Below are 19,539 nucleotides of genomic sequence, written 5' to 3'. Positions count from 1 at the left end.
TCATGGGGTTATAAAAAGCATTGTTCAGTTACAGGATTCACAGATAGTTTTAATTGACTAGTAAGTGCCCGGCACTGTGCTAAGTGCTTTTCATACAGCATCTCTTTGATCCCACTCATAGCTGATGCAGTAGGTGCCTGGGTTCCATTTTACAGAGTGGAGACCCAGTGTTCAAATTAGCTGCCCAAGGAAACATGGCTAATAAGTAGCCCCGGGCTTTCTGATTGCAAAGCTCTTGTGCTTAACCACTGTGTTCTACTGCATTTTGCCATCAGAGTTTCTCTAAAGGAGTGTTCCGTGTGCTTCAGGTACTTCTGCTGTCTCTGCCTGCTGTGGTAGGTGGCGGGTTGGCCTGGCTTCTAATGCCCTCTCCCAATGGACCGCACATGCGTGACCTGAGGAAAGACGTGGAACCTTCCTAAGGTGTCAGCCTCCTTCTCCATAAAATGATGGATCAGGCTGAGTTAGTAGGAGTCTTCTGATCCAAAATCCTGGTGTGTCCTACCAATGACAAGCAATTTTGTTTCATTCACTTACCTCTTCATTAGTTGATGAATTCATTTATTCTATAAATATCTCCCTTGTGCCAAGTATGTGCCCCAGATACAATGGTGAATTGGTGAATAAGCAGCTGGTTCCCGCCCTTGCAGAGCAGGGGGTCTGGGGGAGAGACAGCAGAGTAAACAGGCTATCGTGGTACTGGGTGAAAAGAGCTATAGGAGGGAGGTACCAGGTGCCCTGGGGTCACCCATCTAGGACTTGGTGGGGTGAGGGGAGGCTCTAGTGAAGGGGGGGGACATCTAAGGTAAGGGCTGAGGGATGTGCAGGAGTTGGCCGGGCTTGGAGGGAACAGTTTGTGCAAAGGGAGGGCACACATGGAATGCTTGGGGGATTGAGAACTGTGCTGACTGTCTGGATGGAGGATGGAGTGCAGTGGGGAGGGAACAGACTGGGGGGGAAAGAGCATGCAGAAATAGACAGGGGCCACATTGTGCAGGACCTCAGCGTCCCCTGGGAGGAGTTGGGTGTTTGTTCTCAGAGCAGTAGGCAGACACTGTAGGTCAGGGCCACCCTGGGCTGTTTCCCAGGTTGTGTCCTGCACAAGGGTGCCAGCTAAGGGGAGCCCCTCCACCCACCAGGCCATGGGCCCCAGTGTAGGGCCCGTGTCTGCCTGGAGGAGGGCACCCTTTTCTCATTCTTATCAAGGAACCTTAAGGGTCGGGGCTTTCCTTGATATCAGGAGAATGATGTGATCAGATTTGTGTTTTTGAGCCTTTTCTCTGGTTGCAGCATTTGCTGGATGACGGATCAGGAGGGAGGGGGAGAATGGTGGGGTAGGGGGAGGGGTGGGCATGGAAGAGATGGTGGCAGCCTGGGAGGCAGTTAGGATGGAGACAGGTGAATGGATCTGAGATGCAGAAGAAGTTGTGGCCTGTACGAACCACCTGGTTCTCATTGCCTCCTATGACTTAACGAGGTGAGGACATTCTTTCTGGAGCAGAAATACTAAATCACGAAGGAACACAGCCTACAGGATTAGTGTTTTGCCCCCTGGCTCCTGAGAGAGCCAGAGTTAGGTGTGGTCCCCTGCTCTCCAGCTCACACTCAGGTATTTGATCCAACGGTAGGAGGCCCATCAGATGGTGACTGTGTGGTCTAGTGGCCAGACTCAAGGCCGAGTGCCAGGAGACCCAGGCATGGAGTTCATCATAGCTGTTCTACATTTCTGAATGGCATTCTCCCTGCCTGTCTTTCGTTATCCCCTGATTATACCCAAACATTCGTGCACTGCCTGCTAAGTCCCTGGCTGTGTGCCCAGCGCAGTGGGGGATACAGAGTCCAGAGGCACAGTCTGGGCCCTCAAGGGACTCACCAGTGGGGCAGTAATGAGACTTCTGAGAGGTGCTCAAGGAATGTTCCAGATTATCAGTGTGCAGGCGGGCAGAGCACATGGGATCTGGAGTCAGAACTGAGTTCAGAATCTGGCTTTGAAAACATTTCCTAGTTGTGATCCTGGGCCAGTCACACAGCCTCTCTGAGCCTCAGTTTGCCCACCTGTAACATGGGGATAATAATACTTCAGTGGGTTGAGGATTAAATAATTCGAGGCATATAAAGTACTTAGCAGAGTGTCTACTAGAGGGTAAACATTTTTAATACCGATTAGGTTAGGCTTTTTTTTTTTTTTGTATCTTTGGTGTATAGTTCTGAATTTTGACAAGTACATAGTCATGTAACCAGTACCACAAATAAGATACACATTATTCTACGACCTCCCTCCAGATTCCCTTGTCTTATCCCTTTGTAGTAAACCCTCCCCCTACTCTTTTTTTCTTTGTGATAATTTATTATCTCTTAGCTTTTGCAACAGCTTTCTTGAGATGTAATTCACACACTGTACAGTTCACTTATTTAAAGTGTACAGGTCTGTGGTTTTGCAGTACCTTCACAGAATTGTACAACCATCACCACAATTTTAGGACAGTTTCATCACTGCCACAAGAAACCCTGGACCCTTTAGCGGTCACAGTCCTTTCCTGTTAGCTCTCCCCTCTTCCCCTGCCCCAGCCCCAGACAGACCCTAACCTACTTTCTATGGATTTGCCTATTCTGGACACTTGATATAAATGGAATCATACACTATCTGGTCTTCTGTGACTGGCTTCTTTCACTGAGCAGAACAGTTTTCAAGGTTCACCCATGTTGTAGCATGTATCAGGACTTCATTCCTTTTTATTGCTGAATAATATTCTATTTTATATGGATATACAGCATTTTGGTTATCTATTTGGGTTGTTTCTGCTTTTTGGCTATTATAAATAATGCTGCTGTGAACGTTAGTGTACAAGTTTTTATGTGGACATATGTTTTCCTGTGGAATTGCTGGGTCATAGGGTAACTATGTATAACCTTTTTGAGGAACTGCCAGGCTGTTTTCCACAGCAGCTGCAACATTTTACAATCTCTCGAGCAGCGTATGAGGGCTCCAACCTCTCCACATCTTTGCCAATACCTGTTGTTATCTGTATTTTTTATCCTAGCCATCCTAGTGGTTGTGAAGTGGTGTCTCAGTGTATAATCTCCCCATACATATCCTTTTTCCCTGGCAACCACTGATTTACTCTCTGGCCCTCTCGTTTTGCCTTTTCCAGAAGGTGATAGCTGTAATCATACACGATGTAGCCTTTTGACTCTCCTTCTTCCCCCCAGCATAAGCCACTGGAGATCCAGACATGTGGTTTTGCTGCTTTTCATGGCTGAGTTGCATTCCTTCCCTCGCATGGATGTACCACCATCCATGTACCACCCCTGCCCCTATGCGCAGTAGAGTTAGACGGACCCCTTGCCCAGGGAATCAAAGACTAAGCCTCAGTCCTTGCCAGGGCCTTTTATAGTTTGGGAGGCCTTTTCCCAGCCTCCCTGGGCTGCCAGCACTGCAGGACACCCAGGCTGTTCCTCTTAGAGGTCCCTCTGAGCTGCAGAGCTGAGTCCAGTGAGCTGGAGCCGCTAGGGAGCGGAGACCCACCCGGGATTAGAATTTCTGTATCGTGGCTCTGACATGCCATTCTTGGCACGAGGCCTCTGTATGGGGGCTGCAGCCCAGTGAGACAGGTGGGGCCTCGACCACTGAGGCAGCTGCTGCTGCGGACCCTGGGCCTCCGCTGCCCAGCTGTCTCCCTTCTCATCAGGGAGCCCCGGAAACTCCTTGGGCTCATAAATAAAGCCATTTTCTTGTTCCCTTATCTGTTTGCATGGCTGGTGTACAACTTGGAGCATTTGCCAGCCCCCCGCCCCAAGTGCAACAGTTTCCCAACTCTCTGTTATAGGCACAGGAAGAATATGATGTAATGATAATAAACTAATAATGAATTTGCACCTACCAGGTTTATTATCTACAGCAGAATCCACAAGGTAGACATAATCACTTTATGCAGGAAGAAATCAAGGTCCCAGGTGGGTGAATAACAAGTTCAAAGTCACCCTGCTGGTAAGCAGCAGGCTTGGGATTTGAACCCGCCATCTGTGCTTTCATCCACTCCCAGTGGGTTTCAGACCTCAGTCATCTGCATCCCACCTTTGTGAGTTCCTTCTACCACCTGCGCTCTAGTTATCTAACATTTTTATTATCATCAGCTTCGCAAGAACAGTTTTTGTTCATCAAAAACAAGGCCAGTGCACAAATGCACATAACACAGAGGGTTTGATGTGCTAGTTGTGTTTTGGGGGGATTACACATGAAAATAAACACGTAACTCAAGATAAAAATGTTCATCCATATATCACCTAAAACCAGCTCATGTCTACCAGTGCTATGTGGATCACACTTTGGGGAAAGAAACACATGATGTGCAGTGATTTGCTTACAGGTCTGTCTTTCCCCCTCGATGGGGAGTGACAAGTAGGCTGTTCCTGTGATTTATTCACCTCGGCATCTTCAGCATCCAGCACCGTAACAGACCCATTATAGGCGCTTGCTACATGAATAATGGGTACGTGACAGAATGAATGGAGCAATAAAGAGGAAGGGGAAGAGTGAGTGGCGTTTCCCCTTCCTTATGGAGAAGACCGGAAGAAAGCCTCTTTCCCTGGCCGTTGATGAGATGGGGAGGCTGGCAGGGAGCTGGGACCTTAGCACCAGGGGTACAAGAGTGCTTAGAAGCTACGATGCCTGTGGTCACCACGGAGATGTTGGGAGGCTGACATTCTCCATGTGAAGGCCTTCCTGCTCTCTCAAGCTCTTGGTTTGTGGGACCGTGGACACTGTCATCTTCCTCCAATCCATCCAGCCGCTTTGATTTCTGGATGTGGAAGGATCAGCCTGCTTCTGGCTGTTCTCTTGCCAAAAGAGTTCCCACCCTGTGTACCACTGGCTGCTTTCCTTCCTCCTCCAGCCTCTTCACAAAGTCTGACAGTGCTCCAGGCGGATTCTGCACCATCTCCCCTAGCGGAAAATGCGGCAGCAACTATTTCTAGAGCTGGTGAGACCACAGAGTCCTGTTCGGTATCTGGATGAGTCAGAAGATCTGTAAGTGAACTCACCAGCCAACATTTATTGAGGACCTACTATGTGCCAAACACTGGGCTAAGTGCCCCTAATTCTCTCCTACTTTAGAATCAGACCATCTAGGCATAGACGTTGAAGCCAGAACTTGATTTCTGAGTTTAAAAGGAAAAACTCAGCTCAGCAAATATTTATTGAAGCCCAACTGTATGGGGGTGGGAAGGCTGAACTCAGACTTGAGAATACAGAGATAATAAGTACCTGCCCTCAAGGAGCTCAGAGGACCCTGAGGAGTCTTGTTGACTTACAGCTTGGGAAGTAGTATGTGTGTTGGGCAGTGTCTTGAAATGCCATCATACTTGCACCCTTAGACAGCCAGCATATTATGGGCACATTCAACAGGCAAATGTCATTCATGAGTTCAACCAACACTTATGGGGCATCTTCTGGCAAGTGTATGGCTCACGCGTGCTCCCATTGTCACCAACTGCCCCACAGTGGGGGTCCTGGAGGTGGCCTCTGCATCCTTTAGTACCCCAGGCATTCAGAGTTGGTATCTGAAGTGAAATCTACAGCCCTTTCTCTGATACTTGAAAGGCACTGGGACTAAAATGTCCTTTCTTTAATGAAATGATGGTGCTCAGAACACTGTGTGGCACCACACGTGCTGTGTATCGTCCAATTCCTGGGGCACCATTCACTCAGGCTACCATGTGCTCAGCAGCCTCTGGTCCACCCTGCGGGGTCCTGAAGGGATAGGAGATGGCAATTGATGTTCCTGGGCTTTTAAAGCACTTACTCGACAAAATAACAAAGTCAGTACCCACATTGTTGATCTGCAGCTATTACAAGAAGATTACTTGTCTGTGAAATTCCTTTCTTCCTTCTTCCCTTCTCACTCTTTTTCCCTCCTTCCTTCTCTTCCCTCTCTTCCTCTCTTCTCTGCATCCCTTTGCCCTTTTCTCTCTCCCTTCCACAAATGCTAGATTATCTACAATATACCAGATACTATTCTGGGATACAGCAGTAAATAAAATAGACAACCCCCCTTGCCCTCATGGATCCCACATTCTGGTGGGTTGATACAAAAATAAATAAAATCAGTGATATAAAATATATAGTATGGGGACTTGCCTGGTGGTCCAGTGGCTAAGACTCCACGCTCCCAATACAGGGGACCTGGGTTCGATCCCTGGTCAGGGAACTAGATCCCGCATGCATGCCGCAACTAAGAGTCTGCATGCTGCAACTAAAGATCCCGCGTGCCAAAACTAAGACATGGCACAGCCAAATAAATAAATAAATATAAAATAAAATAAAATAAAATAAATAAATAGTATGTTATGTGGGGATAAGTGCTACAGAGAAAAACAAAGCAGCGAATGAGGATAGTAAATGTTGGGAGATGGTGATTGCAGATAGGGTGGCAGGGGAAAGCCTCATTGACAGAGTGGCATTTTAGTAAAGACCTTTAAAGAGGTTAGGGAATGAGCTATACAGGTAACTAAGGAAGGGCCCTCTAGGCGGTGGGACAGCACATGCAAAGGCCCCTGTGCCTGGCATATTTGAAGAATAGTGAGGAGGCTGGCTGGAGTGGGTGGAACAAGGGGAAAGTGTAGGAGACGACTTCACGCAGGTAATGAGGGATGAGGGCCAGACCTTGCAAGGGTTTGGGAATTCTATCCAAAATAATGGTTCTCAAAGTGTAGTCTCTGAACCACCCCAGATCCACTGAATCAGAAACTCTGGGGGTGGGGTCCACAATCTTTGTTTAAACAAAGCCTCCAGGGGGTTTCTGATGCCCGCTAAAACGTGAGAGCCACTGACAGCAAACATCTGGGCCACTCCTGACCATCCCCGCATGGTCTGCTGTTCCCTCCGGTGTGCGGTATAAACCAGAGGGGGTAATCATCACTGACCTGACCTCCTCACCCCAAGAAATGCCATCATCTTAGTGTCTGGACGTTGACATTTAGACTTATAAAAATAGTCAGACTCTGCGCCTGTGCTCAAACTGAGGTCAGGCGAGTTCGAGGGACAGAAGGTAGGAAGAGAAGGCAGGGATGGGTGGCCCAGTGCCTCTGGGCTGGGATCATTGATTGTCAGGGTGGAGAGACCCTGAGGACATCCAGTCCTGTTGCCAAATTTGTCAGAAAAGACTGAGGCCTAGAAGGGGGAAAGGACTGCTAACTGGGTACACGTTGGGTTCCTGAGGGCCCTCTGGACTTCTAGGCACCTGCTCTGTTTCAAATTGTGCCTGTAGGCTCAGAGCTTTGTGGCACCCAGACACCATTGCTGCTGGATAGATGTAGGGGATGTCGGCAGTGTAGGTAGCTGTAGGGGGCATTAGTGGTGTAGGTAAGTGTAGGGGATGTGGGTGGTGCAGGATCAGAAAGAGGTGGAGGATGATGAGGAGAAGAAACACTTCATCAGGGGCTTTGAGGGACCGGTGTCTGAACCATTTGAGGGATGGCTAGAGTTTTATGGAGCTGAGCCAGTGGGGTAAGGATGAGGGCCAGATCCAAAGGCCACGAATGTCGTGCTAAATGGTTGGGACTTTAACCTTTGGCAGTGAAGGCCCCAAAGTCCCAGGTGCCCATTTCCTGATAGTTGTTTCCAGGCTGTTCTAAGCCCCTGGCTTGGGTCACCACCTCCCCTACTCGGCCACTACTGACTATCCCACGGGGCTCCTACGGAACCCTGCCCCGACTTCTATCAGAACAGTCAGAGCAGCCAGACCTCAGCTGATAAGTCAGGGAGGACCCCAGACTATCTGGGCACAGTCCCGCTTACCTAATGGCTCTGTTTCCAAAACGAGGCCAGGTCCATCCGAGGCTGAGAAGTACAGGTTGAACTCTCTGAAGGCGTTCTTGCCATCAGCCACTGCAAACTTGGCTTTTGAAAAATGAAAAATACGTTCTTTTCTTATTTTGAAGGAAACACATGTCCATTAGGGGAAAATGGAGCATTTACATAAGCAATAAAAGAAAAAATTTAAATGACCCACCATCTCACCATCTAGAGAGAAAGTGTTAACAGCTTGTTGTATATCCTTTCCAAACGTTTTTACGCATTTCATGTTTTCCTTACAAAATAGAATCATCTTGTACATATTGTTCTGTACTTGCTTTGTTCACTTAGATTATGAACATCTTTACATGCTGTTACATACTGTTTGGTAGCATCGCTTTAAATGGCTATATGATGTGCTATCTCACAGTCAGTTCCCTAATGTTGGACATTTAGGTTGTTTCCATTTTTCGATTCTACAATCAGCTCTGTCGTGAATTGCCCTGTAACATAACTTTCACATGGGATTGCTTATATGCTAAGGTTAAATTTCTAAATGTGGGATTGCTGGATCCGACCAGCCAGCTCATAAAAGGCCTTGAATGCCCACCAGAAAGATTGCAGTGACCATAATCGAGGTTGGAGGCAATCCAATAAACAGCACTTCTTTCTCTACACCAGTTCTCATATAACTGAGGTAGATATGGGAGAGATCAGGTAGATGGAGATGAAAATGTTGCTTTTATTATTAATAAAGACTAGTTAGGAGAACGTGGCTTAGATGTGCAGCTACGATTGGCTTTCTAATACTGGACCCTGCCACTCATCAGGGGTAAGCACCTACTCGTGGGCTGTGCTGGAAAACTGCAGACCTCACCCTGGAAAACTATGGCAGAGCAGGAGCTCAGAGGACCACTCCCTTCCTGTAGGCAGCTGGCTTCCCGGGAGAAGGTAGGAGGAGCTAAGCGAGGCCTGCCCAGCACCTCCTCCCACGCTCACTAACAGGATGAGTCATTCCACCTCCCCAGGGAAGGAGTAAGAGGGTAAAGAAAAGCCAAGACTGTTATACAAATGGATGCCCCTCCACATGGCAGGAAAAGAGCAAGGGAGGGCAATAACCGTTCTCTAGTAATAATTATAAAACTGATAGCTCATTTGTATTGAGTACTATGCTAGGCTTTGTGCATGCATCTTCTCCTTTGATCCTTCTAACAGTGAAATAGCCATTCTGGCCACGTCTATCTTGTAAATGAGGAAACAGGCTTAGAAAATTAAGTAAGATGTCCCCAGTCTTCTAGCTGAGGGGGAGGAGGAGCTGGGATTTGAACCCAGGCAGCGTGACTCCAGAGACCAGTCATTAGGAATCTGCTTCCCACCATCAGCATCACCTGACTTTTGAAAGGTTGACAACCCCTAAACTTAGAGGAAGAGTGAGCTAAGAGCCAGACCTGCCAGCTTGTGAGTGTCCCCAGGTTGAAAAGGCATGCCCCTCACTGGCAGACCTTCTGACCAGCCCTGTTCCCATGGAATTCATTAATTGCTTTTGAGAGAACCACTTAACCAAGTGTCCTGAATTACATACGACGAGCGGCGATTATGATGGACCGCACAGGACAGAGAGGACCTTGACAAGTGTCCTTTTTCACAGAGGACTCAGAGACACATTCAAGTTCACGATGTGAGGTTTCTGATGATTCCATTTTATCTTAAGGATCTCAGCAATTCATTAAGGATTTGCTTGGATTTAGGGAGAAAATAATGAATCTGTTAAAGAAAAATTTTTTTCAATCAGAAAGAAAACATGTAATTTGGGGGGGATGGGGTGAGAACACTAATTATACTTTTAATTGTATCTATTGCCCTTTAGGGTAAACTCTAAGGAATTGGGTAAAGAAAGAGAAACTGAATTTTTCTTTAAGTGGCTTATGATCATTCCAGGCAATTCCCTAAAGAACAGTCACCTCTGTTGCAACCCATTTTTGGTTTTAATTGCTTTACAAGCAGAAGCTAGGCTTTTTTTTCTTCTTCTTCTTTTTTAAAGCAAGCAATTTTGGTGCTTCTTTAATTATATGTTCTTATAATTCCTTTATTCTTTAAACATTGGCTAAGATTCACCAAGAAACTTATAGACCTTGATCTTTATGCATTAGTATATCTGACTGGTAAAAATGTTAGTGAGGAAATGTAGGGTACTGATTAAGAACATAGATTCTGGAGTTTCCATTCTTGAGGTTCACAGTTGCTCTACCTTTTATTAGCTGTGTGATCTTTGGCAAGTGACCTAACTTCTCTGTGCTTTAGTTTCTTGTCTATAAAATGGGCATAGCAACAGCAACCCCATCATAGTTGTTACAAGGATTCAAGATAGTCAAGATGGGCTAGGTTATGCTGCAGTAACAAATCCCAAATCTCAGAAGTTTGATGCTACCAAAGTGTATTTCTCACTCCTGCAGAGTCCTCCAAAGATCTGGATGATTCTCAGTGCAGTTGCTGGCCATGTGTTGGCTCAACATATTCTAGGCCGCTTCAGTTTTACAGCCCCTTCATATCAACATGCTTCCATGCTTGCTACAGTGGAGAAGACAGATGATGGGGAGTTACGTACTGGCTCTCAAAGGTTTTGACAGGCAGTGACACAAATCATTTCTGCTTGTGTTTCATTGGGGAAAGCAAACTGCATGGTGATACATAAATTCAAGGTGGCAGAAAGGGCCTAGAAGCAGAGGGAAACCAGGGACATGGGTGAGCAGCGGTATGTCCACCACCATGTGCATAGTGCTTGTTAGAAATACGCATGAAATAAGAGTAAGCTATCATTGCTGTTGGCTAGCACTGCCAAAATATAATTTTAATTTTTATTGAGGCTGTTTTTTCTTTTTTTAAAAAATAAATTTATTTATTTATTTATTTATTTATTTTCGGCTGCATTGGGTCTTTGTTGCTGCGGCGGGCTTTCTCTAGTTGCAGTGAGCGGGGGCTACTCTTCGTTGTGGTGCGTGGGCTTCTCATCGCAGTGGCTTCTCTTGTTGCGGAGCACGGGCTCTAGGTGTGCAGGCTCAGTAGTTGTGGCTCGCAGGCTCTAGAGAACAGGCTCAGTAGTTGTGGTGCACGGGCTTAGTTGCTCCGCGGCATGTGGGATCTTCCCAGACCAGGGCTCAAACCCGTGTCCCCTGCATTGGCAGGTGGATTCTTAACCACTGTACCACCAGGGAAGTCCCGAGGCTGTTTTTTCTTTCTCTTTAGATTTGGTCTAAGGAATAAATTCTACATACTCAAAGAGGCCCAAATAGACTCCCCTGGGAGGTAGTGGGTGTAGCTACTGTCACAGTGGTTGCTTTAGTGCCCTGTCATTTAGTAGGTGGCACATATTTGAAAGGTAGCATTAGTTGTGTTTGAGAACGTGGGCTTAGCGTCAGGTGGACTTGCATTTGAATCCCAGAACTAACACCTACTGAATGTAATCTTGACAAGGTGATTTAACCTTTCCTGGACTCAGTGACTTCCCGGTTAAAATGGGGTCGTCTTTCTAATTTTGTTATTCATTTTTCATTATGTCCTTTTTAATATCCCTCTTTTATTTTTCATTGGTTTATTTCTCATTGGTTTATCTTTCATTATTTTATCTTTTATGGCAAAATTGCCTTACAGCTAATTAGTTATGCAGTGAAAATGTTGGTGGCAAAAATGTTGGCAGCAAAGATGTTTACAGCAAAGAAGTTCACAGAGATAATACAGGACACAGATTAACAATTTCCTGAACCCTCAGCTTGCTCATCTGCAAAATGGGAATAATAACACTAACATTTTAGAGCTTTTTAGATCACATACGTGGACACTTAATACACAAAGTGAACACCAAAAAATATTTTTTTTCCTCTTCTGTCCACTGCTTCATCATTATGTCAGACTGTCATCCTGATCTAGCCGTAGGAGAGCCATTTGGGACATCTTCAACTCTTCCCTGCCTCTCAAGGTTGCTGAGGGGTAAACGAGCTGATGTAAACATTTACCAGTGTGGGTGCATAGCAGCTGCTCAGTAGTTGTTGTTTTCCATCACCTTCCCCCGTCCCATCATGTCCTCTTACTACAATGCTCTTCCCACAATGGGATGGGGTTGCAAACATCAGGGAGGGAGATGTTTCACGACATTGGGTGGGTCCAGCTTGGCACTGCACACATCTCACCAGACAGCTGCCCGTTCCACCTGCTGCAGTGAATTGACCCAGCACAAAGTGAAAGGTTATATTTCACTCACAAATGGGCGGCATTCATGGAATTCGACTGCCTTTGAAAGAATACTGGCAGCCAGCAACCACCTCACACTAAGACTGACCAGTAGTTGGCTGAGGTGCCTGTGGGTACCCATGGGAGCTGATGAAGCCAGAGTGAGGATAATGTATCGTGAGAACACACCACACATCCCTGATAACATTGCTACCACCAGCACCTTTCCACACTGTGTCTTCTAGAAGGCTTCTGAGAATGTGCCCCCGCTTCTCTGAAGCCCTTTCCTCCCCTTCCCGGCCAGTTGGCCACTCCTTGCTTTGTGCCCTACTTGAACATCTGGTCAGTATCCATCAGTGAGCCTTCTGGAGGGGAACTGGATCTCATTCATCTTGGCACCCCAGACACTAGCACACAGTAGGCAGTTAACAGATGATGATTGAATGAATAATTACGGGAGGAAATCAGGGACCTTGAAAACAGTGATTTTCCAGAGAAAACGTCTTACATAAGCTCTTTGGATATAATGAGTCTCCTGGGAAGAAAAGAGTGAATATTTTCCTTCTCATCTAATTTTTTTTTTAAAAAAAAAGAAAGAAAAGGAAAGTAAAAAAGGAAAAACTTACCACCAGGAAACTCTGCAGGGTACCATTTGAGGCTGCGGAAAAGGTTCAGTGATTGATTAGTCATGCCTGCTGGGGAGAGGGCAGGGAGGAGGGCAGCACTCATGCCTGACAGCTGCCATCTCTCTTAAACCTTTAACTAGTGACCAAATTAGTGAAAATGCAGCTTAAACAGTGAAGTATGGCCTTTCCTTCAATGTTTAATTGGGACATTCAACAAATGTGTTTTACTATTAAAACGAAAATGGGGTGGAAAAGAGACTTCATTTTATAATCCATTTTGAGTAAATATTGGTACCCTATCAACAGAAAAGATTCTGAGAAGGAATGCAGCCCCCTATATCTGAATGACTGATTATTCTTTCTGGCTAGAAAGGGATCTGATGATAGTCCTGGGGACAGGGAGGAGGAATGTTGCTTGTACACCAATAGCCACATATAGGGGTGGGTCAGTATCCCATGTTATCCTTGGCCTTAAAATCAGAACACCTATGTTTTCCTCCCATTTTTTTAATTGAAAAATTTTAAATCTACAGAAAAGTTGAAGGACTAGTACAGTAAATACCTGTATACCCCTTATCTTTAGCTTGATTCCCAAACTGTTAGCATTTTGTCCCATTTGTATGCCCCCCTCCCTTTCTCCCTCTTTACACATACACACGCACACACATTTCTCTTTTGCTGAACCATTTAAAAGTAAGTTTGAGGTATCATGACACTTTATCCCTCATCTTTACTGCAGATGCTTCAGCTGCTTTTCCTCACGACATGGATATTCTCCTACATAATTATAAGACGATTACCGCAATCAAGAGATTTAACATTAATACAATATTATCATGCCTCAGAAAATTAATATTCATTCAGTAATGTCATCTGCTATTCAGTCCTTATTTAATTTTCCTGAAATGGCCCAAGAATGATTTTTATAATTTTTAACAAATCTAGGAAGCAACTCATTACATTTGATTGCGAGACCTCTTTAAACCTAAAACAGCTCCCCTGCCTTTTTATGTTTTCATGACACATTTTTTTTTTTTTACTTTTTGGCCACACCACGCAGCATGTGGGACCTTAGTTCCTCGACCAGGGATTGAACCTGAGCTCCCTGCAGTGGAAGCACAGAGTCTTAACCTCTGGACCTCCAGGGAAGTCCCTTCATGATGCTGTTTTTGAAGAAGAACAGACCGCGTGTCTTGTAGAAGGTCCCACATTCTGGATTTGTCTGATGGTTTCCTCGTGGTTATAGTAATGTGAAACACATTTGGCAGGAATACCCACAGGTGTTGCTTTGTATTTGTTAATACATCCCTTTGGGAGCACATAACATCGGGCTGTCCCAGAGTTGGAGACATTAAGTTTGATTTCTTGGCTAAAGGTAGTGACAGCAAGAGCTCGCCACTGTAAAGACACGTTTCCCTTTGTAACTATTAATCTGTGAGTGATATTTTGAGAGCATGTGAATATCCTGTTCTCCAACAGTTTTCCTCCCAGAAGTCTTAGCCTCTGTTGATGATCCTGACCTGAGTCAATGATTACGCTGAAGATTGCAAAAGGGTGATTTTTCTAGTTCTATTATTCCTTCCACATTGATTAGCTTACATTCCAGAAAACTGTGGGTTGATTGCTTACCCTTTTTGAGCTTTACCCTACTTATCTATATAAAAACATAATAAAAGAGTGTTGATGTAAGGATTAATCTTGATAATGAAAAACCTTGTATCACATGTTTGACAATTGAAAGGAATTACTATTATTTACATTCTGTGGGTGGGTGCCTCAAGTAAAATGAATGCATTTATCTAAGTTGGTGGTTTCTAAAAGAAAATGAATAAGAAGCATACAAACAGTTGAGTTCAATTCAGCAAATATTTATAAGCTTCTGCTGTGTGCCTGACACAGTGCTAGGCATAGAGATAAATAGCGCAATGTCCTGAGTTAATTGGATGCCTAGGGGGAAAGAAGATGTGTAAACTAGAGATCACTGGAAGAAAAATTAATTTGTTAATCAGTTAACTCATTTGCTCATTCATTACTTTATTCATTCAATAGACATTTGATGAGGTGCTAGGGATATTAAGTCAAATAATCCCTGGTCCCTGCCCCCGGAGAGCCAAGAGTCTGGTACAGAGACTCACAGCTTCTTTCTGGGGCACCCCCTGAATTCAGACTCAGGTCTGCCTGACTCCAAGCCCAGCCCCTTTACAGTACTCCAAGGAAAGAAACGATGGCAGGGATCTTCTCCGGGGAACTGTTTGGGCTGAACTGTGTTTGTTGCACAGTCATTGCTGTAATGTGTCTACCTAGTGGATTTCCAAGCCAGCCTACTCCTGAACCCCACTTCCTCCTGGGACCCAGCAAATTCAGGCTGAAAGTCTTGCATCATCTCCTGCCGGTGCGCACCTGAGCATGACTTGCCGGCTCGCCCACTGGCTGACCATTTGTTCTCAGCTGAGATCCTCTCAGGAGCCGGGATCACTCCCCACATGGGGGGATGGAGCCCATCAAAGCCATCGATTTGTGCCATTCAGGTCTTGCTTCTCCATTCCGCTTGTTTGCTGCTCTGTTCCCTCACAGGGGCGCCTTTCCTTAGATCACGGTAAAATGAGGTATTGGCAGTAGCTGCTGTGGCTGTAATCTTTGTACCAAGGAAGCATAGTAACCGTGGAGGTTGTGAAGTGAAAGTCTGTCTGGGTCAATTAAAACTTGGTGGGGAAAGGGAAACTCTGTGCTTACAGGTCTCATTGGCATGAAGACTGATCGGCATAAAATGCATACCGAAGTCAAATAAGGAAAGTTATGTACACCTCTTCCCCTTGCCTTTTCTCCTTTGATCTCAGATGTAATGGAGAGTTGAGTAATTCATACTCATAAGTTTATGGAAGTTTCATTTTGATCAATGCAAAGTTCTCTCTTGTTTTAGTTCTTAATTTTTTTGTCTTCATCTGTGATCCCCACTCCCCTATAGGTACCCATGTAAGGTGTCTAATATATGCCCTCAAATGGATGTGTGTCCGAAAAAATACAGTATTGTTTTGTGTGTGTGTATTAATGATTTATAGAAAGGATATTGTGTCAAGGACCTTGTTTCTGTTCTTACCATTTTCACCCATGTTCTCACTATGGTTTTAAGATCTATCCATGTTGTTGGCTGTACATCTAGTTTATTGCTTCTAACAGCTGCATAGTTGTATCAATCAAGGTAGGCTATGTTATGGTACAGTAACAACACCAAATTCTTAATGGCTTAAAATGATAAAGGTTTACTGCTTGGCCATACTACATGTCCATCAGGTCAGCGCGAACTTTGCTTCACATCTCACTCAGGTCATAGGCTGATGGAGCCTCCACCATTCACCATGGCAGGGAGAGGAGAAAGTGGCAAATAACACACTGGCTTGTAAAGGCTCTGTCCAGAAGGTAGCAAATAGCACACTGGTCCACAGGTGGCCAAAACAAGTCACATGGCCATTCCCAGTTTCATAAGGGATGGGAAGTATAATCCTACCATGAACCTAGAAGGAGGAAAACTGGAAATAATTGGTGAAAGGTGCTAATAACTACCACAAAGTAGGTGCCCACGATATTTTGCGTTTATCCATTCTTTAGCCATAGGCAACTAGTTGCTTCCAATTCCCCATCACCACGAGCAGTGCTATCACAAATATCCTTTGCTTGTTCCCTTATAAACCTGTGCAGGTATCTCTCTGAGCTCTATCCCCAAGTGTGTGTTTTTAGTCATAGGGTTTACACGCACTTGGTTTCAGTAATCACTGCCAGATGAGTCTCTAGAATGGCCACACCAATCTAGACCCCACCAGTGGTGTGTGGGTTCCCATTTACCCATATCCACTCCAACATTCAGTATTAAACATTCTAATTTTGCCAATCTGTTGGGTGTAATGAGGAATCTCGTCATCGCTTTCATTTTCATTTCTCTCATTACCATGAATTTGAGCATTTTCTATCTATCTGTTGAGCAAGCTAGCATTCTAGTTTCCACTTTTTTGAACTGCCTATTCATATTCACAGACCATTGTTCTGTTGTTTCCTGTTGATTTATTGGTGTTTCTTGGGTAGCTGAATGTTAATCGTTTGTTGGGTTTAGATGTTGAAAAATCTATATCTTTTTATACTATGCCACTTCTCTGTTAACTTTGTCCATAGTGCCTTTTGTTGAACAGAAGCCCTTCATTTTGATGTAATCAAATCCATCTTTTTTTTTTTTTTTGCTTTATTGATTGTGCTTTGGGAATCTTATTTAAGAGGTCCCCCCATACCCTAAGTTCATGAATATAGTCTCTCACACTTTCTTCTATTAGCTTATAGATTTCTTTCTCCACATTTATGTTTTTTATTCATTTGGAGTCTACCTTTATATATGTGGGGTATGGGAGGTATCCAAATTCATTTAGTGAGTCAGTTTTCTCAACATTATTAAAGAGTCGGTCCTTTCTCCATTGATATAAGAAACAACCTTTATCATAAATCAGGTTCTTGTGTGCATGGGTTTGTTTCTGAGCTTTTTATTCTCTTCTGAGATCTCTGAACCTTACCATTTGAAAACTAAAGAAGAATGAGGTTTTTGTTTTGCACAGTTTGTATGTTGTGTTCTGAGCAAGGGAGCCTTGACGATTTCCTGTAATGCTGAGAGGTGGTGAGGCATAACGAAAGGAGCAGGGTTCTTGGGGTCAGATAAACCTGCCCTCAGCCCTGGCTCCACCACTTCCCAGCTACGTGAACTTGAGCAACCCCTCTGAGCCTCCATTTCTTCATCTGTAAAACAGGGAGGATAATATGCACCTCCTAGGGTTATTGCAAGAATTAAAAGCTATAATGTATACGAATGCATAACACTCAATGAATGTCATTTCCCCTCAGATCATCATCATCAATGACTTAAAAAAATTTTTTTAATTGAAATATAGTTGATTTATAATGTGTTAGTTTCAGGTGTACAGCAAAGTGATTTAGTTATATTATGTGTGTATATATATGTATAATATACATATATATACACATACATATATTTTTTTAAGATTCTTTTCCATTATAGGTTATTACAAAATATTGAATATAGTTCCCTGTGCTATACAGTAGGTCTTTGTTGTTTATCTTATATACAGTAGTGTGTATCTGTTAATCCCAAACTCCTTAATTTATCCCTCCACCTGCTATCCCCTTTGGTAACTGTAAGTTTGTTTTCTATGTCTGTGGGTCTATTTCTGTTTTGTAAATAAGTTCATTTGTATCTTTTTTTTAGATTCCATGTATAAGCGATATCATATGGTATTTGTCTTTCTCTGTAAGTGTTTAACTTACTTCACTTAGTACGATACTGTCTAGGTCCATCCATGTTGCTGCAAATGGCATTATTTCGTTCTTTTTCATGGCTGAGTAGTATTCCATTGTATATATGTACCACATCTTCTTTATCCATTCATCTCAGACAATGCCTTTAAGGGTGCTCCGAGCTATTTCCCCAGGCCTCACCAAGGTGTGGGTATAAATGGGGGAACATGTTACCCTTAATCCCCCCAATGTCATTGCCTCTTGCCCCCACCTGCTAATCCATGACTTCCACTCCATTAGTTCTGGTGTCCCCATGTTGTCCCACGTGGACTCGTGAAAGCTTCTGCTGGCCTTTCCACCAGCACGTCTGTGGGCACGGCCGAGCTCTCCACAGAGCACCTGCTCTGTCCAGCCCCATGGGGCTCTGAGGCGAGGGCCTGGCACATGGCAGATGCTTAGCTGGGCCTATGGAATGAATCATCCGAATGTTCGTCTTGCCTGGCCATTTCTGCACGTGGGCTTCAGGAGCACGTAGTATTTCTGCTTGGCTCCCCTGCCCCTCTCAGCCCTTTCTCCTGAAATGAAAATAAAAATGGAAACAAAATAAAGCAGGGTCTCTGGGCCACAGGTTTGAGAGCAGCACCTACGGCTTCACAGCCAGGCTCTGGGCTGCTCAGCCTGTGCCTCTGGAAATAGTTTGGTTTAAAGGTGGCACAGAGCTGGCTCTGTGAAGGCACTTTTTTTTGGCTGCCTTTCAAAACAGGACTTTTTGAAAAAACTTTTGTGATTTAAGCTTTTGATCCCTTGGTTGCGGCTCTGTTCTGTCCCCTTCTTTCCTGAGCTTTGGAGGGCTGTCCCTCTAGGTGAGAGGACACGGGGTTCCTCTTCACTTGGCGCACTGGCCAGCAAGGGCGACCGCCTCCTCCCAGCACGGCTGCCCTTGGGGGGCGAAGGGCGTGCCTCTGGGGGATCCCCCGGACCCTTCTCTCCCCTCCCTTCCCATTGTGCTTTGAAGTACCGCTGGCACAGCAGAGCCAGAACACTCTCTTTCCCCTTTCACTTTGCGATATTAATAAAGCAATTCCATCTCTCTCTGGATCCTGAGACCTGTGTGCTGCCTTTGGCTCAGTACCAGCTTGCCTAGCAAGTGGGAATATCATTCTGGAGCTTTGTTGTGTCAGAATCAGACTCAATCCCATCTCTGGGCTGCTGTTTTTGAAACAGCCTGAAAAAAGGGCAGTGGACAGAATCCCAGAGAAAGGAGACCTGGGAAGTTTGCCCCAAACCTGTTGCTGAGCAAGTTTGTGAAGGACCAGGCAGTAGCAGGGTATCTTGCTGTCTGTCCAGGCCCTGGGAGGGAAGGATCTGACTGGCAAATCCAGTTCTCAGAAGAAATTTCACTGCTTTCTTGCCAGACTCCTCAATACGGCCTCCTGTGGAGCTCTGGGGAGAGGAGGTGGGAGGGTGAGGTGTCTGGGGAGGGGTCCTCTGTCCAGAGCTCAGCCCCCTGATTTTAAGTGGTGACACCTAGGCTGAGTCTTAACTTGTAATTAATCATTTAGTAGCAAAGAATTCCTTGCTCTTTCTCTTATTTCTTAAATACTCCTA

The 19,539-nt window shown here is 44.9% G+C and overlaps 1 protein-coding gene across 3 annotated transcripts in view; it reads left to right on the top strand.

The window, feature by feature from the left end:
* Positions 1 to 19,539, top strand: part of ABTB3 (ankyrin repeat and BTB domain containing 3) — a 310,593-nt gene that overhangs the window by 27,924 nt on the left and 263,130 nt on the right. Inside the window, exons 3-5 of one of the 3 annotated variants that reach the window (XM_061204459.1) lie at positions 2,041 to 2,057; positions 8,410 to 8,430; positions 18,544 to 18,559. The exons of the other annotated variants lie outside the window; for them this stretch is intronic. Of the exons in view, the coding sequence (XP_061060442.1) occupies positions 2,041 to 2,057; positions 8,410 to 8,430; positions 18,544 to 18,559 (54 nt within the window). The remainder of the gene's footprint in view (positions 1 to 2,040; positions 2,058 to 8,409; positions 8,431 to 18,543; positions 18,560 to 19,539) is intronic. 3 annotated transcript variants of the gene reach the window in all.

This window comes from Eubalaena glacialis, chromosome 11 (genome assembly GCF_028564815.1).
Source record: "Eubalaena glacialis isolate mEubGla1 chromosome 11, mEubGla1.1.hap2.+ XY, whole genome shotgun sequence".
Classification (NCBI taxonomy): Eukaryota; Metazoa; Chordata; class Mammalia; order Artiodactyla; family Balaenidae; genus Eubalaena; species Eubalaena glacialis.
The sequence above is the reverse complement of the archived record's forward strand: the minus strand, read 5'-3'. Positions and strand labels throughout refer to the sequence as shown.